Source organism: Lynx rufus, unplaced genomic scaffold (assembly GCF_022079265.1).
Source record: "Lynx rufus isolate CCGP_SWC_20201006 ecotype Redwood Valley unplaced genomic scaffold, mLynRuf1.p SCAF_13, whole genome shotgun sequence".
Taxonomy (NCBI): Eukaryota; Metazoa; Chordata; class Mammalia; order Carnivora; family Felidae; genus Lynx; species Lynx rufus.
Window position 1 is genome coordinate 39822976 of NW_025814827.1, and position 27799 is coordinate 39850774.

The 27799-nt window shown below is 41.1% G+C and overlaps 1 protein-coding gene across 3 annotated transcripts in view; it reads right to left on the reverse strand.

The window, feature by feature from the left end:
* FMN1 (formin 1) overlaps positions 1-27799 on the reverse strand; it is a 391346-nt gene that overhangs the window by 133516 nt on the left and 230031 nt on the right. For all 3 annotated transcript variants that reach the window (XM_047075353.1, XM_047075352.1, XM_047075354.1), the window contains 4 exons: positions 26453-26540; positions 9405-9466; positions 7383-7471; positions 790-919 (listed from right to left, as the gene is read on the reverse strand). In XM_047075353.1, the coding sequence (XP_046931309.1) occupies positions 790-919; positions 7383-7471; positions 9405-9466; positions 26453-26540 (369 nt within the window). The remainder of the gene's footprint in view (positions 1-789; positions 920-7382; positions 7472-9404; positions 9467-26452; positions 26541-27799) is intronic.

Consider the following 27799-nt stretch of genomic DNA (forward strand, 5'->3'; position numbering starts at 1 on the left):
GTTGACTTTGTTTTCCTTTATTGTAGGGTAAAGAAAGAAAGGGAAATGCAGCTCCAGGGCAACCTCTGTTCCTTCCTTTTTAGGGTATTATCAGAGGGTGTCTATTATTCCTTGGTCATATTTCTACTTTCTTTATTGAAGCATTTTATATTTTTGAAGGAAAAGAATCATGCCTTCAGAGAAGAACTCAATACTACATATGTGTGGAGAGGATTATCATGTTCTTAAGGACATGGGTCATTGTGAGGAAAAAAACAAACAAACATTAGAATTTACAAAGAATACCAGTGTGGTAAAGCCAACAAAAATGTATTTGCCCACCACTTATTATCACAGTCCTCTATTTTGCTTATCAAGTCTCTAGAATCTTCTTATTTCACTGTGTGGACACATGTCAGATGATCAGGTGCATGGGTCTCAAGCAAAATCTCTTGCAATCCAGTCAGTCAAGTAGCAAACACACTACACTTTTTAGGTTGTTTTTAAGAGGCCAATATGTACCTTAGAAGGTATCTGTGATATTTAAGAATCCATCTGTAGAAGCGTCATTTTTTTTCCTCCTTCTCCCTGTCAGTCTGCACCTGACTTTCTTTCTCTCTCTTCCTCCCTCCCTCACCTGCATGCACACACATACTCAGGATAATCATCACAGCTCTGCTTAGCACAACACACAGTCTTAAATCCAAAGGTTTTCTACAAAGGGATTCTAGTTGATTCTCCCACTCCCTGCTTCCTTCTTTACCCTCAATAAGGGCAAAACCACCCTCTTAAATTAGATAGCAAACATACCTTAGAAGCTCTTGTGATGATCTCTACCTTTCGGTGCAAGGAGGTGATACTCTCAGAAAAGACAGATCTGAAGATTATGCACTGGGCCCGTTCAGCAAAATTAGGTATCTGGGCTAACTCGTGTAAAAATCTGTAAAAATTAATAATGGATCATCTAGCTTCACACACACTCACAAAGAAAAAAAAAACAGTTGAAAAAGATCTACCATGAGAGCATTCTTTACTTGATTGTGTCAGTTTTAACAATTATAAAATGTACCTGACAGGCAGACCTAAGACTTCCAAGGGTGTGTGTTATATTGTTGACAACCAAGCCATTTTTTAAATGAGCTTCTAGGACGGTATATAAATGTACGGTGTATACATTACTTTAGGCACAGAGTGTTAATGCAATTATCCTGAACCACAAAGAGTTATCTCCTGCTATGCCAATAGGAGCATTACCTTTAGTATATGAAAATAAATAATGAACTCCCTTTATAACGCAGCATTCTCTAAGGGTCTATTTAACACAGGCACAGTAAAGTGAAGGCTTGAGGCAGATGTCTGTGGAGAAGTGACAAAATGTTTCTTCCTGAGGTGAGATTACTATTATTTGTTGCTCACTGAATTCGATAACAGTCTACAGTGACCCTATTCTACAGATATTTGTTTACTTTCCCACATCAACTTGCCTATGAAGACAGAGTTTATGGCTCAGGGTGTGGAACAAAGCAAGCACTCATTAAGTAGACATCAGTGTTAAAAACTACAGTAAGACAGATTTTAAAAGCTAAAGGTGAGTGCTAACGTACACACAGAAGCTCACTGTCTGAGCAGCTGGGCACTGGTGCCCTTTGCAAAATTAAGTTGGAAGAGCTACCTACTCTCCAGGCCAACCACCAGAAGAAGGGGTATAAACTAAAATGGGCGGAAAGAGTTGGACACGAATTCAGAGAAGGAGAAAATCCACTAACAGCTATTAAATTCAGTGTGGGGCTGAAATGATGATTAACTGATATTTCTGAAAGCCTTGGTCAACGCATAACATCATTACTTTGACATTTTGCAATCTCTCACCAAGAATGCTTTTCCATAGGAGCAAAGCTGAACCCTTCTTTCCATACCCAAAGAAGTTTCCTTCGCTTGCACTTTGTGCCTCTTTTACTTTGTTTTTAGGAGGCCTTGGGTTTTGATAAGATTTTAATTATCAGCTGTTTTTTTTGTTTTTTAATCCTATATCCAGGTCACGGTCCTTTTTCTTTTCTTTCCTTTCTTTTTTTTTTTTTTTTTTTTTAAATAATCTCTATGCCCATTTGTGAAGCTTGAACTCACAACCCTGAGATCAAGAGTCGCCAGCAATACTGACTGAGACAGCCAGGCGCCCTCTTCTTCTTCTTTTTTTAAATGACAGTGAGATGAACCAAAGAATGCACATAAAACTGAAGATACCTTTGTTTTTTAAAGTTCTGTAAATCTGATTATTATGAAAACCATGTTGGAGTATAATAGTGGAAACCCATAGAAATTCTGAGTTAAAATGAGATGAAAACTTGTATTTGTTATGTAAATTGTTTCTCACAGAATTAGTATTAAAGCATTGATTCACTTGTGACCGAAATCAGGAGTGTCACCAGTTTTCACAAATATAAGCAGTGAAAAGCTGTTGGGACTAGCGGCATCTGGTCCTCATGGGGCTGTCGGGAAGTTTTGTTTATACAGACAATGCTGAGAGCTAACTCAAGGGCCACACCCTGCCTTTCTCCTTTCCCAGCAGTGACCGAAAGACACTCCTCCCCAAGTAGGCTCCAGATCCCCAGAGTATGTACACTTTCTAGTTTAAATAAACAGAGTGAGTTAAGCGTTTGTGGAGACTGTGTGAGAGAAGATACAGATGGACACCTCAGCTATCCAACGAGGACGCAGGTGAAAAAGACAGAATGCTGGATGTACAGTTACTTATAACAAGCCTCAAGAAAGGAGGTTTGGGACTAGTATAAGGAGACAAGCCCCTAGGCTCATCAACTTCCTGTTACCCAGGATAGAGTGGAAAGGAACTACAAGGTTCTCCAGGACCAAGGCCTCACTGGGATTAGGAACTGGACTAGGAGGGTTCTCAGAGAACCTTAAAGATCCAGAGACCTGTGCATGAAGAAGGGTCTGAAACGCATATCCAGAGTTAGAGGAGGGAAGGGAAATTCAAGAAGTTTACATGACTTTTGGATACAACTGTGGGGAATGTGTCACCGAAAATTAATGCCAGAGTAGCAGTCACCAAGAATTTCAGTCAGTCCCGTAGACATGTAGGAAGCATTCACAGTGTGTCAGGTACCATGCTAAGACCTTAGAAGAGAATTTAACTTACACACAATTCCTTCCTGGTAATCTGAAAAATAAAGCACCCATTGCTGCAGGGTATAATAAATATTTTCAGTGATGGGGCCTATGAGAGCCATGTGCAGGCCATCCAAGTCGGAGCCCTCGACAGACAATGTCAGCCAAGGTTCCCTGGAGCCCTCTGGCGCTTGCACAGGACACATGTGACCAACTCTCAGGGCAGGCCCAGACAGGATGAATGGTGTTTGTGGGAGAAAATAACCAGAACTCAGATGCTAAAATGGAGATTTGCATTCTAAAATAAAGACTTTTAAAGGATTTCAAACAGAGAGGTGATACTTTGAGTTTTTTGTTTTAAGAAAATCACCACGGCAGTGGCTTGGCCGGTGAGTTGAAGGGGACAGCAGATTTGACGCTGGAAGACCTCCAGGGCTGCAGCCACACTGTTCTCAGAGGGCAGGAAAGGGGGTCTGTGGTGTGAAGGGAGAGGGGCAGATACATGAGAAAGGCTACTCGGGCAGCAGGAACCAGAGTAACTGACCAACCCCGAGGGATGCTGGGAAGTGTCCAGGAGGACTTGCAGGTTTTTGGCTTGGACACCTGGTGGAATGTGAAGATAAGAATTACTGGAGACATAAATTTGAGAAGACTGCGATTTTATGTTACTTTCTGTTCTAAAATAGCCATGCGAAGGCCTGAGGAAGAGCACCACAGATACCTCCTTTCCCATTTATCTGGAAGAGTACCAGAGGCATAAGTAACCTCAAGGGCTATGAGGCAAGTGGCTGATAAATATCTTATTCCCCCCAGCTGTGCTTTATACTCTCCCCCTACGAGCAGGGATAAGAACTCTTGTACAAATCTCCAAGTATATGTCTGGGGCATTGGGCCTTGGTACTTATGGATACGTATAGATTTACTTCCTGTCAGACTAATCTAACTTTGTAACCTAGGGCCAGATATAAAGAGGACTAAACAACAGCAAAGTAGCCACAAACTAGGGATCTTCTCATTCTTTCCCAGGGCAGGTTCATTATCCCAGGAAGCGCTCCAACTCCAGTCTGTCTTTAGGAGAGAAGTTCTGCACATGACATTGTGTGGATCCCCATTGATAGCACCAACTCAGCTGACAGGTGGAATGAGGTATTACGGCCCACTGTTTCAAGGGACTAATGTTTAATTGATCATTCCCTAAACCCCCAAATGGTACCATCTCAGGGCTGTGTGCACAGGGCTGTGTACACAGTGGGATGTACACGGTTCCTCTACAGGGGAGTACACTCACAGAGCCTTGTTTCACCAAGTCAGTGTGTTTGTGAGGGTGCTGAGGAAACTGGGGACCCTGAGTGGGGCATCCCAATAGGCTTTACATGGTGTCCTCTATCCAGGCCACAAAAGGCTTGTGTTTGGCCAACTCAAATCCAATAGAGCTCACCTCATCTCACCACCATCCCAAGGCAGAATGCAAAGAATTGAAGGCCATCCTTGGAGGGAGTGGTTCTCAGACAGCCCAGGCCCAAGCAGATGACACCTCTATGTGAAATGGCTTTCTAAATCTGGCCCTGAGCTACAAGAAAGCTGATGAGGTGAGTGATGAGGCCAACCTCTCCCTGCCCTGATTTATAGGACTGGGCATCATAGGGATCTCAGAAAATTTCAATGTTGAAACTATAAATGATTCATATTTTCCAGTATGTAAAACATGCTTATAGTCGACTAACTTGGAGCTAATGGCAAAAAACTTGGCAGGAAATCAGACCCTGGCTAAAATCAAACAAACGCTGCACTATGCAGGAGGTCAACAGCAAAGGTGAATTCACTCAGGCCTGAAGCCCCTACCCCCGTGCACCTCACCCTCCAGCAGCTGAGCCTGAGCACATCACCTTACCAGGACAACACGACAGTCCTCTTTGCTGCCAGTAATTGCTTAGCATCTTTGGGAAGCCACTGCAATGACTACTTATAAACCTTGAAAATGTTCTCTTACCCAGATCATCAGTATCCATATCATCAGATCAACATCAGCAGGAATAATAAGTTTATCTGTTAATTACCTGCCACCATTATTCTGCGTCCTGGCAATTAATCTTGAAAAATAATGCTAGAAAGACATTAACCCAAAATGATAAGGGGAACACTTCCAGTTGTAGAAACCCACTGTTCATTTCACTGGGTCAGCCATTCCCAGCGCATGGAGCCAGCGTTGGCAAATTATAGCCCACAGGCCAAATACAGCTCATCACTTGTTTTTGTACGGCCTGCCACCTAAGAATAGTTTTCATATTTTTAAATGGTTGAAAAAGAATCAATAGAAAGATAACATTTTATGACATCTACACAAATAGTATGAAATTCAAATTTCAGTGTCCATAAACAAAACTCTACTGATGCACAGTCATGCCCATTTGTTTGGTTGCTTTTGCACTACAACAGGTTTAAGTACTTCCAACAAAGCCTAAAATACTATTTGATTTTTTTTACATGAAAAGCTTGTGAACTCCAGGCTTAGAGATCATTGCCCAGCGTGGCATGGTTGGCCACTACTCAAATGCTTGATATGCCCTATTGTCCCTGTTAAGGACTGAATGTTTGTGTTCCCCCAAAGCGTATATGTTGAAATCCTAACCCCCAATGTGATGGTATAAGGAGGTAGGGCCTTTAGGAGGTGATTAAGTCAGGAGGGTTGAGACCTTGAGTGAAATCAGTGCCTTTAGGAGAAGAGACATAAGACCTTGCTTCCTTCTTTTTGCTTTCCGCCATGTGAGGATACCAAGAGAAGTTAGCAGTCTACATTCTGAAAGAGGGTTCTCACCAAAACCCAACTGTAATGGTACCTCCATCTCAGACTTCCAATCTCCAGAACTGTGACAAATAAATCTCTGTTGTTTATAAAGTCATCCTTTGGGTTACTTTGTTATAGCAGCCTAGGCTAAGACAGTCTTCAAATACTCCCCATGGACTTGTCGGTGTCTAAACATCCCATTATTAGTCACTTCACATTCAGTCATTAGCACCTTAGTGGGAATTAATCTGTTATATTAGGAAACATGACTTGGGAGTGGGCCACAGGATTGGTCAGGGGCAGGAGTTGGTAGGGAGGGTAGCTCAAGTTGCCAGACCAAAAGGGCAGTAGAACCCCATCTGCAATGGTTCACAATATTCCTGGGCTTCATGAAATAACTTGGGAAGGGGCAGGGGTGGCATGGGGAGTGGTTCCTACGCTCCATGTGAGAACAATTCATCTAAGGTTTCCCAAATTATCATGAAGGCTTCTCAATAACCGAATAAACCTAGAAATCATCCACCCTGTCATTTAGAGGTATTTTCCTGGACCTGAATGCCCAGGCAGTCCAAGAGGAGTGGGGCATTCTAGGGGACCCAAGCTCAAGGCACAAAAGTTTCAACACAAGCCAAAGAAACTGAGATGTCTCTAGGGCTCACTTGTTCCCCGAAACCTGATTGCTTAGTTTCTTCTTTGTTTTTTACCACTCACCTCATCTCCAGGCTGAGGGGAGTGGCCTGAACTGGATACCAAGCACTCAAGGGTGGCAATAGGCAAAGGATGCTGCTGTCCACTCTGGACCCATTCCACATCCTCAATCCTGGGCCATGAAAAGCTAGCTGGGGCCCAAGGGCTGCAGAACCCCATGTACTTATCTGTGGTTTGCAGACCTCAAGGGCTTAGTCAAGGCAAGAGCCACTCAGTTACTCATCGGAGGTCTAGGTGTTCAAAGGCTGTGGCATGACAACCCAAACCATAGAGCAAACAACTCTAGATAGTGAACAGAGTGACGAACAAGCACGTACAAAGATGATAAAAAGGTCACATGTAAATTGGGCAGAGCAGGTGGAGAGATTCGGGGGAAAGCTGGCACATTCAGACTACATTTACCGGACATGACATTTAGGAAAATCCATTTGAATTCTGGGACTCTGACATCATCTTTTTAACTGCATCGGCAGAACCTTAAACCGAGCAATGACTTCTTCCTTCCTCAGTTACCCTTTTGGCCAGAATGTTTAGTCTGGGAGGAATTAACAAGCTGCTAGAACAAGAAAGGGGAATCATGAGGGATAGGGAAAGGGGCTGAGACAAATCCCCTGGATGCTTTTCCGGGCAGTCAGGTCATTCTGCTGCATGTAATAGGTCATGGGGACATGGTGCTACGACTTAGCTCACGGCACAGTCGAGATGCAATTATCCAGAGCTGGGAGGAAGGAGGACAGAGATGCACTTCTCCTTTTGGCCTAACAGAAAAGTGTTCAAACGTCCTTACTGTTCAGGTTTATCCAGCAACTTCAGTTCTTCCTCTTTGGATGTCTCGTAATACTTTCTTATTTTAACCAATTCATCCTCCTGGGCTCTCTGTGTTAAAAGAGAAACCAAACAAAGCACACGCAGAATGAACAATGAGAATCTATCTAAAGCAACGTGTCTCAAAGCGTGGTCTCTGGACCAGCAGCACTAGCATCACCTGTTTCTGGTTAGAAATGCAAATAACTGGCCCTACCCCAGGCACAAGAAGCTGGGGTGGGGGTTGGGGCGGCAAGCCCTCCAGGTGACTCTGATGCATGCTAACATTTGCAAATCGCTGGCTGAAGCAAATGGTCCTAACAAGCGACTGTAGGTGGACACAGAAGTCAGGACATTTGACGGCTGCCTCCGAATCCCCTGTAAGCAGGTATCAGTGAGTGGTCCTTAGTATTTGTTTCCTGACCCTTAGAACAGCTCTCCTAACTTCTGTAGGCTCCTGACGTTTTAATTTCCAGTCTCCACCTTCTCTGTTTGTAGATTCGGTAAACATTCATCTGTACTGCTTATTTTGGCACTTAGCTACAGTTTCTCAATTTATCCAACAATTTCAGTTGCATGCAGCTTTCCTCTACTGTGAGCTAACAAGTACTGCCCATATGCACAGTCCTGAGCTCACAGTAACAACAAAAAGCATCTAGAAGGCACTTGGCTTTTTGGAAAGTCCTTCAGTATCAACTATTGTATCTTCGCTTTTCAGATGATCCTACGTAAGCTCACACTAAGTACTGGATAAACGTCCTGACTCAGAATCTCTCTTTCTCCCATAATACCACGCTGCCCTCCGGGTACTCAACAAATGCACTGCTAGCTCCCAATGGTCTGGTATTTGTGCACCCTCTTGTCTATTAATGAAAGCCTTACTGATGGAATGCGAGAAGGCCCCACTCAGGTGTACTAAATAGCTTCTAATTTTATATGATGTAAAATGTGTAAGGAACTGGCAATCTCACTAGGTTGGATTATTATGCTACGGAAATTTTCTATAAGAGACTTAAGGTCCCAGGGGACATAATCAACGAAATGAGTACTTTTTTTGAGCATGGTGACCAAGGCATACTATAGAGCTCCCAGGCAGCTTCCTGGGAAATATCATTACTTCAGTAAAGAGAATCTGGTTCACTCTGTTTTCAAATCCTAACAGAGTCAATGAACCAGAAATGCTAACAATCATGGGAACTCTGATTCTTCCTGTGTCATCTTCTCAGGAAAGCCTGCCAGTGCTGCTGGTTATTCCACATACAGCCCAAATTTAAAGAGCACATATGTGTCTGGTGCTGTTTATTTTCAAGATACATTGCTACTGCTACTTATATTGAATTCTGTTTTAACACTCACAAAAATCAGACAGAGCCCATTATAATCCCCTTCTACTGATGATCAAACAGGCTTAAGGGATTCAACTGATCCAGAGTCACTCAGCAGTCTACTGAGTGGGACCTCAAATGTAAAACTGTCTGACTCTAAATCCAAAGCACACACCCACCATCTTTTTACTACTTCCCACATTCAAGGTCATCAGCTCATTTGGTCTAAAAGTAATCATCCAAGATGGTAACAATATTTCCATTCATTAGAGGAAAACAGTAGTGTGCAGCAACAGTAAGCTGGTAGCTCACCTTCATTTACTCTGACAGCTAGCCACAGGGCTGGGTTCCATGGCACAGAAGGGGTCTTCACCTTGAACCACCCTCTCATGCAGGTGTGCAAAGAGATCTGCTAACCCGGTGGCACAGCACGGTCAGAACCTAGTGCTTTTCTCACATCTGCTCTCATTGGAGCTTATGTTTATAGAAACTATGCCTTAATCTCTTCCATGCTATGTCAAAATCCTCTCTGCCCAAGAACATGAATGGCTCAGTGATTTGGGGGCGGGGGGGGGGCAGAAGGAGTCACATATGACCATTTTTTTGGACCTAAACATTTTTTTAATTAGTGAAGATATGATAATCTGGAAACTCTGGCTCTGTAGGTCTTTGATACTCACATTTTCATATAAGGCTGCCAGGGTCTCCAGATCAACCACAGAATCATCCACATTGAAAATGGCTGTCAAGTACCCAAAAAGAAAGAGGAAAAAAAGGAAAGTTTAATTAGACTCCCCCACACTAACATGTATTACACGTCTAGCTTCCAGGCAATGGGACACTGCACTTCCTTACACAGTTGTGTCCTGCAGCATGTTCTTGCTCCCCTTCCTCTCGCGCCAGGGGGGCTCCAGTGAAAGAAACCAAAATGGCTCCCATCCCTGGCTTGAGCCTTGGCCCTGCCTGGTTTAATTCCTCAAGTTTTGCGTCCTTTCTGCAGTTTAATTTAGGCTCCACAGGAGAAGTGTTTGTGCTTTAAAACTAAATCAGTTTGTAGGTTTGAAGCACAATTTTAAATCTTTCTTCCCGGCTGGTAATTGAAGAGATTTAGTACCTAATGCACCAGAACTGACTCTTGCCCATTACCAGGAAGAGAGAAAAAAAGACAATGTTGGCAAATTAAATGAATTCAGGCATGTGATTTAGGCACCTTTCCATGGCCACTGCAAACATCTTGTTTGGATTAAAAAGACAAGAAAAAGCAATAATTGCATCAATGGCAAATTAAGATTATGGAAACCTCCCATGAGTTAGTCTAAGGCAAGTTCTCATTCCCATGGTTTTATCAGGATTCTACTTGTTATTCTATATCTTTAAGTCATCTAGCTGTTAACTAATATGCATATGATTTCACCTAGAGAGATTCCTTTCTATATATACTGGGATATGAACATTGAGATTGTAAAGGCTTAATGGATTTGGCAATCAAAGTGTTTGGAATAGGCAGCTCCACATCTTTAAATAATTATTCAAAACTAATAAGGTTTGTTCCCTCAACCCCACCTCCCTTCTCTGACTTTACATTGTGAAATTAACCAGCACGCTAGTAAATTTTCTCCGTGGCAGGCTAATTAATTTTATTAAACCAACCAGTGATATTTAGAATGCCTTAAAATTTTGCTCGTCAACCATTATTCTGTTCATTGGCATTACAGCATGGTTTCTGGAGAAGGTAGAGATCAAGGTAAAGGGCAGGTTCCTTTCAAATTGTTTTGCGTCTTCTATAGCTGAATTGTATGAACCCCCTTATACAATTTTAACAAAGTTAATTAACTGAGCTAAGATCATGTAACTTCACAGAACACCGAGAAATGTACTTAAAATTCCTCCGCAGGCCACCTTCACTCACTTAGGGTTAATCAACGAGCTATTCTTAGATATGGAAGTGTGGGGAAAGGAGAGGTTAACATGCTAGTGACAAAGTCAACTCAGATCCCACTAAGACAAAGGAAAATCACACTTCTTAAAAGGGCAATCTGAAACCACAGAAGAAAAATGTAGTTTGAGTAAAGAATGAAAGAATTTGCCCTCCCAGGATGGTTATTTTGTGTGTGGAGATAATATGAATTTACTAATTTATTAGACCAGGAATTTTTACATGTCTGGTGCTTTAAAAAAAAACAACCAGGAACAATGTCTGATTTATGTAAATTCCAATATTCTCCTACAAAAATCAGCCAACAGGAATGCAATAAGAAAAGGTGAAGTTCTACAATTTATCAGAGAAGTTCACTTCTTAACTAATTCCACATTGTAGGTATTCTATATGAACTGCAAGCTTACATATAACCAAGTGAGCTTAACTAATGAGAATTAGAATGACCTGTGGATTGTTGTTCTGGTGAACAAATACTTGGTCCTTAAAACTTAATCAGTCTGGGTCCCAGACACACAGTTTGATGGGCTGTATGGTCAGCCAATACTGCTCCAGTGTGCTAGGTAACCAAAAGAAAACATCTAGAAAACGGAACTGGAGAACAAGCATGGGCTCTGACAACATTCATTCATTCATTCATTCATTCATTCACCCAGCCCTTGAGTAAATATTTATTGAATGTGTATTAAGTTCTAGAAACTGTTAATGCTATGATTATATAAATCAAAAGTGTGTAGGAGGTTCAAAACACTTGATCTCATGCAATTTATACTCTAGCCTAGGGGACAGAAAATAATTTCAGATAACAATATACTATGAAGAAAGTAGAGAAATAGGCAGCATTGCATTGGATGGTTGATGAGGCTTCTTTGAGGAGGCAACAAATATTTAACTTAAGAGCTGAAGAAGTCAGTTCTGTGAATATTTGGGAGATGAGCATTCTAGGAAGAGATAACTGCAAAAGGAAGTTTCTTTTTCTGATGAAGGAACAAGCTTAAGGTACAGAAAAATACCAAGATGACTATCGTGGAAGGAGCAAAACTTACTATGTGATCCTGGCAGGTTAAAGTATCCGAGCCTCACCAGATCCATAAAATGGGTCTAATACCATGTACTGGAAATATTAAGCAGGGGAGTATGTATGCATGGCACAGCACATAGAGAATGGTATGAACTGAAAATGGTACCAATGAATGATGACTATTGGGATTTTAAATATAGACGTGGTGGGGCAGCTGGGTGACTCAGTCGGTTAAGATCCTGGTTCTTGGTTTCAGCTCATGTCATGATCTTATGGTTCGTGGGTTCAAGCTTCAGGTCAGGCTCTGTGCTGGCAGTGTGGAGCCTATCTGGGATTCTCTCTCTCTCTCCTGTCTCTCAGCCCCTCCCCACCCACGCTCTTGCGCGCTCTCGCTCTCTCTCTCTCTCTCAAAAATAAATAAACTTTAGGGGCGCCTGGGTGACTTAGTTGGTTAAGCGTCCATCTTTGGCTCAGGTCATGATCTCTCAGTCTGTGAGTTTGAGCCCCATGTCAGGCTCTGCTGACAGCTCAGAGCCTAGAGCCTGCTTCACATTACGTGCCTCCCACTCTCTCTGCCCCTTCCCCGCTCATACTCTCTCTCTCAAAAGTAAACATTAAAAAAAAAATAAACTTTAAAAAATAAAATAAAAAATAAATATACACATGGTTAATGTGTTTTAATGCTTGTTAATGCCTTATCTCCTTTAATATCTGGAAAGAAGTAGAGAAAGAAGACAGCAACTACTGAGTAGTTTGTGTTATAAAGGAAACTTTCCAGAATTCATGAGTGTTCCAGATAGGAGTAGTGCTATTAAAACTTTCTGGTCCTTCAAAACCCTGCTCCAAGCCCAACTTCAGGAAACATTATTAATAGTAAGGGATATGCACAAATAGTTGTCATTACAAAAAATAATGGCTCAAGTGTTTTAAAAGAAATACAAGATACCTTTGGGTCCATTCAGAAAGTCAGCCTCATTGTCATCTCCAATTTCCATCTCTCCTATCAATCTACCGTTCATCAAACCACCACCATTATGATTTTTTTTATGTTTATTTATTTTTGAGAGAGAGAGCACAAGCATGAGCAGGGGAGGGACAGAGAAAGAGGGGGACAGAGGATCTGAAGCAGGATCTGTGCTGAGAGCAGTGAGCCTGATGGGGAACTTAAACTCACAAACCATGAGATCATGACCTGAGCCAAAGTCGGACGCTTAACCGACTGAGTCACTCGGGTGCCCTGCCGCCATTATATTTTTAAAACCATGGGTCTCAACATTTTACTTTGATGCTTACAGTACCTCATACGTATTTCCTTTAAATACTGGGTAAACCCCAAATGTCTTGGCCTGATGTTTAAGCCCATTCCTTTCCCAGCACCAAGCTACACTTCCAATCTCATCCCCTACCATTTCCCCTTCTCCCAGGCTGCCTGTGCTCCAGCCACTTGGGGCGGCATGCCAAGGATTCTTCCCTTCCCATACACCCTCCCCCAAGGCCCAGGGGAAAGGTTTCCTGCCCTGGAAGGAACTCCTTGACCTTCAGATTCCTAAGTCCTCACTCTCTTCCTCTTTCACCTGCATGTGTATTTTACACAGGGGAAGAAAGTCTAATAAAGAGCCTGTATTAACAGCGTGTAGCAGAACAGTTACCCTCCACTGCTGGACTGAGGAAGCCTGTAGTCAGGGATGGTTTCTAAGCATCCCGATAACCCCAGCATCTGGCCTCGCACCTGGTATGTAACAGGGATAAAAGTGGGATACAGGCTACAAGAATACCAATGGGAGTTCTTCTGTTAGGTATCAGGAAATGCTTCCTGATAAGAGAGCATAGGGTCTTTAAAAGAAAACAAATTTTGGAAAAGGACAGGATTTTGGTAGATGAAAATATTGTCTTCTGAGGGGTGTATCTGAATTAGGGTTGTTTGCTCACCCCCACTAGTCCCCGGTAAGAAATCAAGGTTTATTTGGTCAGGTTGCATAATCATGCCTTCATCCACACACTCACTGGAGATACATTACTTGCCTCATTTTCAAGGAAAGAATAAGGAAAATAGCTTTCCCTTCATTCTTCACCTCCAAAAATGTTTTAAACAGCAGTATCACCTTAGGTGAAAAGGTTACGAGCAAAAATTCAATGGTTATATTGCTTCAGGCAGATACCTGAGACACCCATTTATGAATTACCATTAACTGAGCCAAATGCATTCCAAGCAATGACAATCTGTAAATTTACAGCAAGTTCCAGTGAACATCAACTGGAAGGATGCGAGACATTTCACATGGAAGAAACAGATGCAGACAGGCTCATGGAAGATGCAGGCAAGGGCAGGTAGTTCCATTTTGGTTGAAGAGAGTGTTAATTCTAGTCTAGAGCAAGATCGGTAGAATTCTGATGAAGGCCATGATGAAGAGCCTATAAGGCACTCAATACACAGCATGGAGGCACTGAGAAGTTATGAGTGGTGTAGTAAACCTAGATGTTCAGCGTCGCTCCTTATCAGGGAAATACAAATCAAAACCACACTCAGGTATCACCTCACGCCAGTCAGAGTGGCCAAAATGAACAAATCAGGAGACTATAGATGCTGGAGAGGATGTGGAGAAACGGGAACCCTCTTGCACTGTTGGTGGGAATGCAAATTGGTACAGCCGCTCTGGAAAGCAGTGTGGAGGTTCCTCAGAAAATTAAAAATAGACCTACCCTATGACCCAGCAATAGCACTGCTAGGAATCTACCCAAGGGATACAGGAGTACTGATGCATAGGGGCACTTGTACCCCAATGTTCATAGCAGCACTCTCAACAATAGCCAAATTATGGAAAGAGCCTAAATGTCCATCAACTGATGAATGGATAAAGAAATTGTGGTTTATATACACAATGGAATACTACGTGGCAATGAGAAAAAATGAAATCTGGCCTTTTGTAGCAACGTGGATGGAACTGGAGAGTGTGATGCTAAGTGAAATAAGCCATACAGAGAAAGACAGATACCATATGGTTTCACTCTTATGTGGATCCTGAGAAACTTAACAGGAACCCATGGGGGAGGGGAAGGAAAAAAAAAAAAGAGGTTAGAGTGGGAGAGAGCCAAAGCATAAGAGACTGTTAAAAACTGAGAACAAACTGAGGGTTGATGGGGGGTGGGAGGGAGGGGCGGGTGGGTGATGGGTATTGAGGAGGGCACCTTTTGGGATGAGCACTGGGTGTTGTATGGAAACCAATTTGTCAATAAACTTCATAAAAAAAAAAAAACAAGTGAAAAAAAAAAACAGTTATATTCTATAGGACATGTCAAAATTTGGAAAAACTGGTTTAGAATCTATTCCAGTGAACAAGAAGTAGCAAATACCGTGGATAGAAAGCACAGGACAGAGGAGAAGGACACTACAGAGCACTACCGAGTCGCATAACTAAGTAGCTATGGGACTGAGGATGCTGGAGTGAAAACCACCTGAGGCCCTACATCTACAATTGGAGGAAGGGCTTTGGGCCACCCACAGGAATAGGCAGAAGAGCTTAAGAGCTGTATATGCCTGGGGTGCCTGGCGGCTCATTCGGTTAGGCATCCGACTTTGGCTCATGTCGTGATCTCGCGGTCCATGGGTTCAACCCCTGTGTCAGGCTCTGTGCTGACAGCTCAGAGCCTGGAACCTGCTTTGGATTCCGTGTCTCCCTCTCTCTCTGCCCCTCCCCCACTCATGCTCTGTGTCTCTCTCAAAAATGGATATTTTTTAAAGTTAAAAAAAAAAAAGAGCTAGATATGGACCTGGGGGAGAAATGGGGGAGAGGAAAACTAGTTATGAAGGAAGAATTAGATTAATTTGGGGTAAATGCCAAGTATTCCACTGAGGTTTTCTCTCTTCCATGTAAGGGTCTTAAAAACAAAATAAAATTCAGAGGTGGAAGAAGCACTCTGAAGAGGTATCCTGGTTGAGTCTACGAGCTTAAGGAAATTATTTCTATCATTTCTCTACTACAGAGTAGCCAATGAAGGTTAGATTATTGGCCAAAGGTCTAAAAAGTAAGGGCATAGGTACTAGGACTCCTAGAAGAGCTGTTTTCATGCACATGATTCTGCCTCCTATTCACCAGAAACATTTTAAGTTCCTACATAGGGCTGGAATCAATAACTGATCATTCTATTCCACAAATATTGGCACACTGTATTACAGAGTTGATTCTTTTTTTTTTAATATTTATTTTTGAGAGAGCAAAAATTGGGGAGGGGCAAAGAGAGGGGGACAGAGGATCCGAAGCAGGCCGTGCTCTGACAGATTGACAGCAGCAAGCCCTATGTGGGGCTTGAACCCATAAACCACAAGATCATGATCCAAGCCAAAGTCGGATGCTCAACCGACTGAGCCACCCAGATGCCCCAAGAGTCTGTTCTTGAAGGCACTTATCAAACTTCTAACCATTACATGAGCCCATTAATTAGTTCACTGATGACTACTATACAGAAAGAAATCAGTCATTGATTAAAACATATTTGGAATTGCCTGGGATTACGTAACTCTTTCCATTTTATACTTTAAAAACCACACTCTGTCTTTCTCCCTCTGTAGCGTGCATGTGCGCTCTCTCTCTCTCTTTCTCTCTCTCTCTCACACACACACACACACACACACACACACACACACACACACACACACACCTACCTTGTATCTTATAAGCTGGATAAGCAAATACCAGCCTACACAATTCTATAGCATGCCTCAAAGCCCTGATACAGTAATTCCGGGTCATTCTAGCTTTTGTTCCCATCTGTTTGGGGCTCATTATACCAACAACTCCTGCAAATGGTGTCAGAAAGGTGAAGCGTCAAATCCACAAAGGGGAGACCCCGACAACTCCCTGCTACTGCAATATCAATCATTGCTGGTGGTTTCTACTTTTATCTCCCTCTCTCCTTAGTTATCCCCACTCACACTGTCAGTTCAGTTAGAATATTTCACCTACACCTCACAATATGTCGAAAGGAAATAGACACACGCTGTGAAAAGCTGGTAATTTTATTGGGTTCCTTTACCTTTAAAAATCTGTTACTTGGTCAAGTCTGGTTTCTGGGCCCCTTTTTTGCAGGGAAATTGAGGCAAACATTTTTATGTGGTCCTCTGGTGCCTGCTCTGTACTCCAAGAATTATATACACAAGGATCATTAGAGTAGTGTTTCGCCCATTAAGATATAATAACCGTCAGCAGGGACAAAAAGCAGATCAGTATCACAGATTCAAACTAACAGGCACACATAAAAACTATGTGCCTGCTTCAGGCACATGCACAGGGTCAGGGTCTTACACGATAGGGAAATTCCCTCTCCAGTTTGGAGGCGGCTTTTCACAAGACCAGGGTAAGTAGAAAGAACATGCAGGAATTCTCTCAGCCCTCTAGCCATTTTTAACCCGGAACACTTTTCTATCCCCGAGTGCAACCATTTCCAAATAAACCAAAAATGACTGTGCTTGCTGTTTGAAGGTCTTCTAATTAGTAAAACACAAGCAGTTACTTAAAGGAGCTGTTCTTTTTGACCGAAGGAACACCTTTGGGCAAGAAACACATGGAAGACTGAGGTAGGAAAGGCACACGCCTCGGTCTGTTAGATTAGCCAAAGTAAATCTGGTCATCCAAGGTGTGGAAGATGCCACAGACAGATAGGGCTGGGGTAGCTTACTAGGATTTGGCAGATGTTGATTTTAAAAATCACCTCTATGCTGCCCAGTTTATGCCTTGTTCTATTTCCTTCAGTAAGTGGTTGACATGAACACCTTGCACAAAGTGGGTGTTTAATAATTGTTTGCAAATTGTTTGCAGATTTATTCTCAGCCCACAAAAACAAAGATTAATAGGATTATTTGGCTCTACTAATAGAAATTATTTTCTTAACAACATTAACTTCCAAATGGCCAGCATAAAACTTAGCTGTTTGGTCCAAATTACTGATATTCCTAGGGCTTAATAAATATTCAACTTGTAAGGGAAAGAGAATGAAATGGGGACCATATCATAGAAGGCATTGGGTTTTTAAAACTCTCAGCTAACAGACCCCTCAAAACTCCCACAAACCAATTACCCTGACCTCTACCAAAGAAAAGGCAAGGATGTGGGGTCATGGATGAGGCAGGGGTAGAACCCGAGAGCTGAGGAAAGGTCCAGCAGGAACATCTCCCCACAGGCTCACCTCATAATGACAAGGCCGTCATGGAGAGGGAAGACCAAATTCAGGATAAAACTTGGCAAGAGGTGAAAAGGGGGCCGGGCAGATTGAAGTGTGGAGTCGGGGGAAGAGCCTGCCCCCACTGAGAGGTCTGTAACCAGGTCTCTTTGCCATGGTCATAGATCTCCTACAACCTTTTCTCAATATGCCTCACTTTTCCCTACTGCCCACTACGTTCCACCTCTGGCACCAGGCACACCTGGGCAGATATAGGGACGCACAAAGCCTAGCTCTATGTGTCTTTCCAGATGAAATGCTAAAGGCACCAATTACTAAAGCTTAAAATAATCTCTGTCTAGGCAGACCTTACTGCCTAAACAGTTATACTTAATAAATGAACAGCTGCATTTATCGGGAATTTCCTGTGCACCAGGCATTATTCTAAGTGTTTTACCTGTAACTGTGTGAAGTGGGTGCTGCTGCTGGACCTAGTTTTACACATGGTGAAACTAAGGCATGAGGTCAGACAGCTTGATTTCCCAAGCTCAGTTCCATAATCAAATTTACTGGACTAGGATTATACTTCTTTTATCCTTTATAAGTGTTAGGCTATAAATAATCCCTCCACCTAAAATCCTTACCATCTTAAAAAACAAACAAAAAACTCAGTGAGCCAACTCCCCACAACAGTCTACACAAACACTGTGGTCTCTAAATGGCATTACATGCTTTTTTTTACATTAATCAACAGCCTCCCAGTGGGAACCAGATATGCCTCATGCTACAAAAATTCCGTTTGTGTCTTATACACAACCATACACTCACCATTATTTAATAATCACTAATATTTAATACAGTCCTAATATGCTATCACAATATGCATAAGAAAACAGTCTAACTTCAATCTTTGTGAACTATTTGCAGTTATTCAAAATCATCAGTATTGCAGTCAAAGTCAGAGCAAAAAATTTCTAAAAACTAGAAATGAGGCATTGAAAAGGCATTGTCTTGAAAGAAAATATAAATATAAAAAGAAAATACAAGCTAGAGTAATATAAAGTCTTATTTTTTTTTTAAAGGTATTAAAATTGCATGCTGGAACAGACCAAAAGGAACAGCAAAGGCACAAAGAATGAAGAAACACAAACAAAACTTGCCTCCAGTCCCATAAAGAGCAAGAACTATCAAGGGCCTATACTTACAGTCTTACCTACATCCCCAAATGCCTGCTAATGTGTCATACTAGTTGGTACAGACCTTAATTTGGGCTTTGATGCAAAGAGAAGGCAAGTGTAAATGACATAGTCAGCGGGAGCTGGCTGGGAGGTGGAAGAAAGGACTGTCCCAAAAGGGACACTTGTCTATTGCCAAAACTCAAAATCACTCAGTCTTATAAAGCAAAACTCCCAATTCTCACCTAAGTTCAGGCATGTACTATGCCCGAAGGTGCCCAAGGTACCATTTTATAGGTGTAATTAAAATTGTCCATGGTTCAAACCTCAAAGAAGGACACAGGCGCAGAATTCACAAAACCTCCCCTCCTTCCTCCATTCTATTCTCCGTAGGGCAGTGGAATGAGAAACAGTTTGGGTTAAGCTGCTTCTGTTCTTCCATTAGTTCTGGTTCTTTTAAGCCAAAATTACATTCCGGGCAGATTGGATGGTCTCAGCCAGTTGCCTGAAGGTAAAGTACAAAGAAATGCCACCCTCTGCTTTCAGGACTCAGCTCTGTGAGTGAAGGAATGTACAGTGGTTTAGAAAGGGGTGGGTGGGAACCCTGCTGCTCAGGTGTTTCAGACTCAGAGGAAGAAGAAGGTGGGAAAGGGAAGGGAAGTATTAGGGCTATGGTTTCCATTCACCCAGAGCTCATTTTAAAAATTGAGGTCTTTTAATATTCAGTAAGTTGACTGACCCTGGCACCTTCATTCAGTATGTCAGCAGCTCGGGATCACATGTCACCTTTGGTGGGTAAACTCCTTCTTATGTGGCATCCTTACTTGTTCTTTTACTTTCAATATACTGTGGTTTTGGGGGGCCCACTTAAATGAAGTATTCTGATTCTACAATCTGGTTTTAGCTAAACTGGATAAAATAAACAAGTTGGCTTCAGAAGGTTCCTGCAGATGGGGCACCTGGGTGGCTTAGTCGGTTAAGGGTCCGACTTTGGCTCCAGGTCATGATCTCACAGTTGGTGAGTTCGAGCCCTGCATCAGGCTCTTAGCTGACAGCTCAGGGCCTGGAGCCTGCTTCACATTCTGTGTCTCCCCCTCTTTCTGCCCCTTCCCTGCTCACACTCTGTCTCCGTCTCTCAAAAAAGAATAAATGTTAAAAAAAAAAAAAGTTAAAAAAAGAAGGTTCCTGCAGAGAAACCCCCCAAAATAATCCATCAACAAGAAAATGGCAGAGCAGACACTCTGACTGCCAGTACAAGTTCTCCACCAGTCATGCAATGAGTTAAAAGCAAGGAGAGTTGAATCAGATTTGCCAAGACACTGACCCCCATATATTATAAGAGAATTTATCAAGGGACTATTTGAAGCATGGGTTTAAATACACTATTGTTAATAATGAGTCCATCCCTATTTTTATACTGAGCCTTGAGATATTAGCCAATGAGAACCCAAAGCCAGAGAAATTAGCAAGCCATTAAAAAATAATATGAATATCACCTTAATTCACATTTTGGCATTTGTTTTATAATGTGGGTATTAGTTCTGTCACACATTTATATGAGATACATGTTTTAGAAAACAGAGCTTAAGAAGTGTGTTCTGAAACTTTTTACTGGTAGAGTGCACAATAAAAAATTTGGAGACCACCTGCTTTCAGTAAAGGGTCTTCCAGGCTAGAATTAGAATGTTCCTCAGGAAAATCCTAGGCAATTCGTGGTGAATTTCAGATGCCTGGTAAAATTATGTTTTAGACACCTGGCATAAACATGGACAGAGATTTCTAGAAATTAATAGGTAAAAGGGAGCAAAGTCCAGTGGGCATTCTCAGATCTGGGTCTTAGATTCTGGGCATATAACTAACTGGCATCCTCCCACATTTTGATTTGAGATTCGTAAACAGAAAGATAGTCTTTGATGCAACTGAATTCCCAAACTGAGATTCTGGACTGGTAAGAACTGAACAATGTTTTATTTTGATGTTAGATTAAATATTATAAATATAAATTGTGAGTGTACGGGAAATTCCAAATGAATGCCAAGAGGTTTCTGGCACCTAGTGTGTTGCAAGGCATACAGAGGTTTATGTCAAGAACAGTCAACAGCAATTTTCCATCTCCCCTGGGAAAAGAATGAGAGGAAATCACTAACGTGGAATGAAAACACTAATTTGCAATCATGTAGGCAGTCACTGCGTCCAAGGATGCCAAAATGCTTCTAAACACAAGTCATCCAGTTTAGCAGATGGAAAGCCAGCAAGAAGTAAATCACTTATTCAGAGTCTCTCCTGGACCAAATACAAGTGCTGTGGGTATTATGGTCAGTCTCCTGAAGCCATTCTTCCCCCACAACCAAGGTCCTGCCTTTAGTCATGCAGTGCTTTAAACTTCAGTCAGTTTAGAGACCCAGCTTTCTCCAAGCTGTACAATACCATCTTGGGTAGAGAGAAAGCGATAAAGGTGGTTACCTTTTTGGAGACATCGTATCTCCAACATAGCCCTATCTACTTAGCATCAGACTAGACTTTTCAGATGCTAGGTGAATACAATAGCTTCAATGTCTCCAGTCATTTCGGCCTCAGATCATCTAAAACCGAATTGATCTTTTTGCTTCTACTTATACTTTTTCTTCTGTATTTCCAGTTTATGTTTTGGTACTTATATACATTCCTGTTGAAGCCAGAAATCCAATGTACATATACGACTTCTCTGTCACAAATTGCCTCTGATGTGGCTAAATGAAGCAATTCTCTCTGCAAATAGCCCTTGTATGTGCTCTCCATACATTTCTATAGATAACCCCTTAGTTCTGGCCTTCACCATTTATTATCTCAATCATCACAATCCTTTTCTAACAGATTTTTAAATTTTTTTAATGTTTATTTATTTTTGAGAGAGTGTGAGCAGTAGAGGGGCGGAGAGAGCAGGAGACACAGAATCTAAAGCGGGCTCCAGGCTCTGAGCTGTCAGCACAGAGGCCGACGTGGAGGTTGAACTCACAACCTATGAGATCATGACCTGAGCCCAAGTCAGATGCTCAACCGACTGAGCCACGCAGAAGCCCCACAATCCCTTTCTAGCAGATTTATCCACCTTCAGGATGATTTCTATTTACCCATTCAGTAGATACTGGATAGATGATCATCATTCAGGTGCCAGGCACATTTGCAAGGTGCTAGGGACACATCGCTGAGCAATCTCCATCTCAGAACTTACACTCTGATGGTAGATGTAGATGAAAACATCAGTAAATGAACAAATGAAGTCATGAGAGCTGTGTAGAACATACGAGAACTAACTTAGGGTAGCTTCAATTGAAGGGAGGGTCTCTGAGGGAGATTCTATATGCCAAAACCTAGCAAAGGAAAGAAGCTAGCTATGGTGGGGCAGAAAAGCATTTCAAACATAGGGAATGTGCCATGTGGCTCATTCAAAAAGTGCTATGCCTTCAAAGACACAGAAGAAGAAAAGAACTTGGCCATTTTAAGCAATCAAAGAGTTCTGTTGTGGTTAGCGTGCAGTGAGGCGGGGAACAAGAACAGCCAAGGAAAGTAAGAGGGACCAGCTGAGGCCACAGCACGCAAGGCCTTGCAAGCCCATCTCCCACAGCCTGAGAGGTGGTTCTGTATTCAAAATTAGATCACGGGACTGAAACTCTTAAATTCTGTCTCCCTGTTACTGATGAGATAATATCTCAATTTTGCATGATGATATGACGATATTCAGGGCTCCTCCTGTTCTGGACGCTGCTTGCCTTTCTAGCCCCAAGGCCTGAAACAACCCGCATTCACATGGGATCCATAGATTCCAGCAGGACCTCCTCCTCGCAGGCCTTCTTTCCTTAGTTGGAAAAGCTTCTCTGTGTGATGACCACTGTTCTGTCCACTAAGGCTTGAGTTTTACAGGAGTCCAGATGCTATGCTGTTATTTCGTAAGCAGCTCTATTGTCCACTTGGGCTGCTATGCACATCTCTCCCACCATCCTGTGCACTCCTGAGAATGTTCGAGACTGGATCTTGTGTTCTGTGGCTGTCATGGTACCTGATACAAAACTGGCATTCAACTTGTCAGGATGAGCCCTGGGTGTTGTATGGAAGCCAATTTGACAATAAATTATATTAAACAGCAACAACAACAACAACAACAACTGGTAGTCAATCCATGTTTACTGAGGGAGGGGAGGCAGGAAGGCAGGAAGGTAGGAAGGCAGGAAGGTAGGAAGGAAGGAAGTTTTTGCCCAAATGCACCAAAATGAATATATGACATTCTGATTCCATCTATTCTAAGGTTTGGTCTATTTTTCTTAATTAAATTAAAATTTTAAATATTGAATGACTTTATATGTGCTACATTAGCCCAATGAGTTGTAAACAAAGCTTTATTATCAGAGAAATTCTTAGAAAAGAAAAACAACATGACATAAAGGAGCAAACTTGCTATCTCTAAGACCTGGAGGTACAGAGCCTCAAAATCCCACTTCTTGAATACGTATCAAAGGCAGTGTCTACTGGACAACAGAGAAGGAACCACCCTTACAAATAAGGAAGACAAGGTTGTTTTTTAAGACTTGAACCAGGAAATACTGGATTATCCATCTATGGGAGGTAATTGTGAATGGATGTACCTAAACCATTATCAAGGTGACCAACCTGTGATCCCAGTTAGGGGAGAAAGAGCATAAACAAAGATACAATGCCAAGGAGAGGCAAGTGATAAGGAGGTAACAATGATCAGAGGTGAGAAACATTTTCATCATGACAAAGGAAAAGTCTTTTCTCTAAGTGTATCCTCTCACTTTTTGGTTTATACATCAGCATCTTGTGAGTTTGGAAAATGCGAGTTAGTGCATCTGTCTTTGTGCACTGACAAAGATGAATATATGACCAAAGGCTGAAGGATGGCCTCTTAATTGTGGTCATTTCACCAGGGCTGATGTGCTGTGCGACCTTGCCTGGCTGCCAGCTGGCCAGCCCCAATCAGATCTCACTGCAGCCCCTCTCACATTAAAACACGCATTGTGGGCCAACATCAGCACAGGGAGTCCTTTCATCAGGATGACAACACAAGGCCAAGTGCATTCCATTCACGACCAGACACAGACTCAGAATGAAATGTAACTGACACAGCTCGGGCTCCTAAGTGACCTTCAGATGCCAGTGTCAGTCAAATGGTTCTAAAGAAAAATTAAGCTCGGGTTATGTTCATCTGGAATGCATTACTAAATGAAGACATGGAATAGAGGTGATTTTTTTTTTTTTTTTAAGAACTTAGGAGCCAACTCTGTGGTGGGGAACGGAGGTGCTTGAAAAAGGAGAAAGGACTAAAATGGTGCCCACAAGTGCTAGAAATCTATGATGCTACAAGTGACATTTCTAACACTAACATGTAAGTTTGCTAGTGCTTCAGGTAAGCATGTTCTCACCTAGAGTAGAATACTGGAAAAGGTATGGATGAACTCATCTCTTATCTAACTCACAAGGAGCGTTCACTCCAACAAGGCTGAAGTGCCATGGAAAGAAGGTTTATAGTCCGGAGTTGGTAAATGGAACATCACATGGCTGGAATGACTCTCATCATACGGCCATCTGATATACCACAGCAGGATGTGCCTAAAAAGAACTGAATAAAGTCTAAGGTGCTGCCGCCATTGTGAAGATTCATATCCACAGCACCACACATCATCATGATGAAACCAAGCAGAACTGATTTTCACCAAACTTAGGAAGAATACTGTTGTTGAGGATAAGACTCGGCCGCTAGATCTGGAGAATTCCTTTCCAAATTCAGACTACATAAAAAACTCAGTCTCTATGACAAACGGCTATAAACTTTCCTGCTGATTTATCTGTTCCACTTTTTCACTAGCATGACAGTTTCCTGGTTTGAAATGAAACTCAATTCTTCTAGAAGATCTAACCCCTAAAATCACTAAAGAATCCCTTTCTAATGGTGATGGTGGACCCCTTTAGCTACCCCTGTCCAGATTCAAATCCACTCCTGCAACATTTTCTGAGGTTTAATATTCACACTTATGTATTTATTTCTACTTAATTAAGTTTAAATATTACAAACAGTTCATTTGAATACTATGACTATCATCCAATTCAGAATATTTTTAGCTTTATGTGGAATTTTTAATGTTTGCAATAAAGCAAAACTCCTTTGAGAGGAGAACTCATGTGTATATTTTGAGTGTCTTTTGGTTCGGGACCTCTGGGAGCCTTCTGTGGTGCACCAGAGTGAAACAAACGTGAGGCAACAAAGACTGAAACCTGAAGGACAATGTGGTTTGAAATTGCCTCCACTGCTAAACCCATGCTAAATTCTACTGAAACCATCTATGAGAGATTACTATTCAGAAAATATTATCAATGACATGTCAAAATAAAGATTACATTTAAATGATTACTGAGAAAGGGGAGTGTTGTTTACATGAAAACACAGATTTCAAAAAGGTAAGATGGGTTTTGGTCTACTTTTCTAAAGACGAAGAAAAATAGATGGAAGTAATATTTCCTCTTTTTAAAGGTCATATTTTAAATTATGCCAAAGATAACTAAGTTGAAATAATACCATTTGAAAAAAAAGAAGGGATTAAAAAACAATGATGTAGCCAAGTGCATGAAAAGTGTTCCTCCACAGAAGTATTCCAGCTAATGAAGAATTGATGGAGTTAGCGTTATAATTATTTTGCACTTCTAATGAAATCATGAATCCACTAACAACATAAACAAATAGATATTATGTATTTCTTGATATAATATACAAGAGCACTCATGAAGTGAGTGTCACCCTACTCAGATGAAGTCTCTAGATCAAACTAACAATTTACAGGAACCACATGGGTACAGAAAAATATAATAAATGAGAACACAGCAATGCAATCAGAACATCTAAAATGTGGGAAAGTCCACAGGACAAATGACCTGATTTCTTAAAAAAAAAAATAATAATAATTACAAAGGAAAAAAAGAAATACGATGGAGTACAGAAACTTCTAGATTAAAAGAAAACTGAGGGACACAGCAAAGGCAATGCATGAAATTTGTCTGGGTCCTCAAACTAATTGTAAACAAATGGATGAATTAGCATGTATAGAATCAGGGAAATTAGAATTACATATATGATAATACTGAGAAATTATCATAAATATTTTTAAATGCACGATAATGGCACTAGAATTATGCTTGAAAAAGCATCTCTTAACTTTTATCAGTGTTCTGACATTTTTAACAGATGAATTGTAAATGGTGGGATGACTTTACAAGAGTCCAGCTGATGAGAGAGGGTACTTCAGATGAAACAGGAATGAACTGGTAGTTTTGTAGCTGGGTACTGAGTACATGGGATTTATTATATGGCATTCTAATAATTTATACATTTAAAACTTTTCACAATAAAATGTTGAAAAACTTTAAAGTTGGAAAAAAGCAACAGAGAAGACTTACCCTGCTGGATATCCTTCATTTCTAAATGCAAACTAGATATCAAGATTCCCACAGTTTGAGATCGCTTTCCATCCAATAACTTGATGATCTGGAATTTAAAAACAAAGTTAATACACACTCAGATAACTGTACAATCTTTCAGAAGCATACCAAAAACATTAAGATTTTTAGATACTTTGATCAATTAAACTGATGCTACACTCTATTTTAATAAGATTTTAATACTAAAGTGACTTATCCACAACTGTAGATTTTTAAAAAATATTTATTTATTTTGAGAGCGAGAGAGCACATGTGTGGAAGTGGGGGAGAGGCAGAGAAAGAGGGAGAAGGAAGGAGAATCCCAAGTAAGCTCCTCACTGTCAGCGCGGAGGCTGAGACCTCACAAATTGTGAGATCATGACATGAGCCTAAAGCAAGAGTGGGTACACAGGTGCCCCTAACTATAGCTATTTTAGAAAATAAAGGAAAAACACCACCCCAAACTCTGCTAGTCTAACATAAGTGCTAAAATCTTTATGATATTATACTCAGATCTTTTTATTCAAACACTTAATTAACTAAACTGTTATTGCAATATATGTGTAATTTTATATCCAGCTTTTCTACTTATCATTGGCATATTTCCACATTGCAACTTCCTAGGTCACTTCAATAGCCTTTAATCTTCTTGGCTGTGTCATCTGCTTAGTGGTTTAGAGGGAAGATCAGTGGGATTTCAAGTGGGATTTCAGTGGGAAGATCAGCTGGTTAGCTGTTTAAAAGTGATAATGGCCTTGGAAAAGTGACTTACCCTCTAGGAGGAGTTTAATTTCTTCCTCAGGGATAGGGCTTGACTAAATTTTTTTTTATATTGATTCTAAAACTTGCATAATATCTGTAAAACACCTCGTATAATATATTCTTAACATAGATTTAAATAAAATTTCCTCTTCTTGTGCTATTTTTAATATAAACAATGTAATACTTTTTTTTAGAATCACTTTATTTTTATTTTTTTACACTTTTATAAATGCTTTATGTTCATTATTTAATTCTCCCTGCATTGTACTAATTTACATACTATTCCTACATTTTTACTTTTTATTTTTTCAATATATGAAATTTATTAACAATGTAATAATTTGTACATTAAGCCTTAATTTTAAATTGCTTAAAATTGCTTTTTAATAATATATATCAAAACTTTACACTCTTTTTATAAACTCCGAACACCTCACTGCCAATTCTGAAGAGAGAGCTCTTCATAGTTTTGTCTTCTTTAAAACTAGTCAGCCAAATCAGTTCCTTCTAACATATCACACAGTCATGACTAAGGGGGCAGGGGGGTGGGGGGCAGGAGATCTT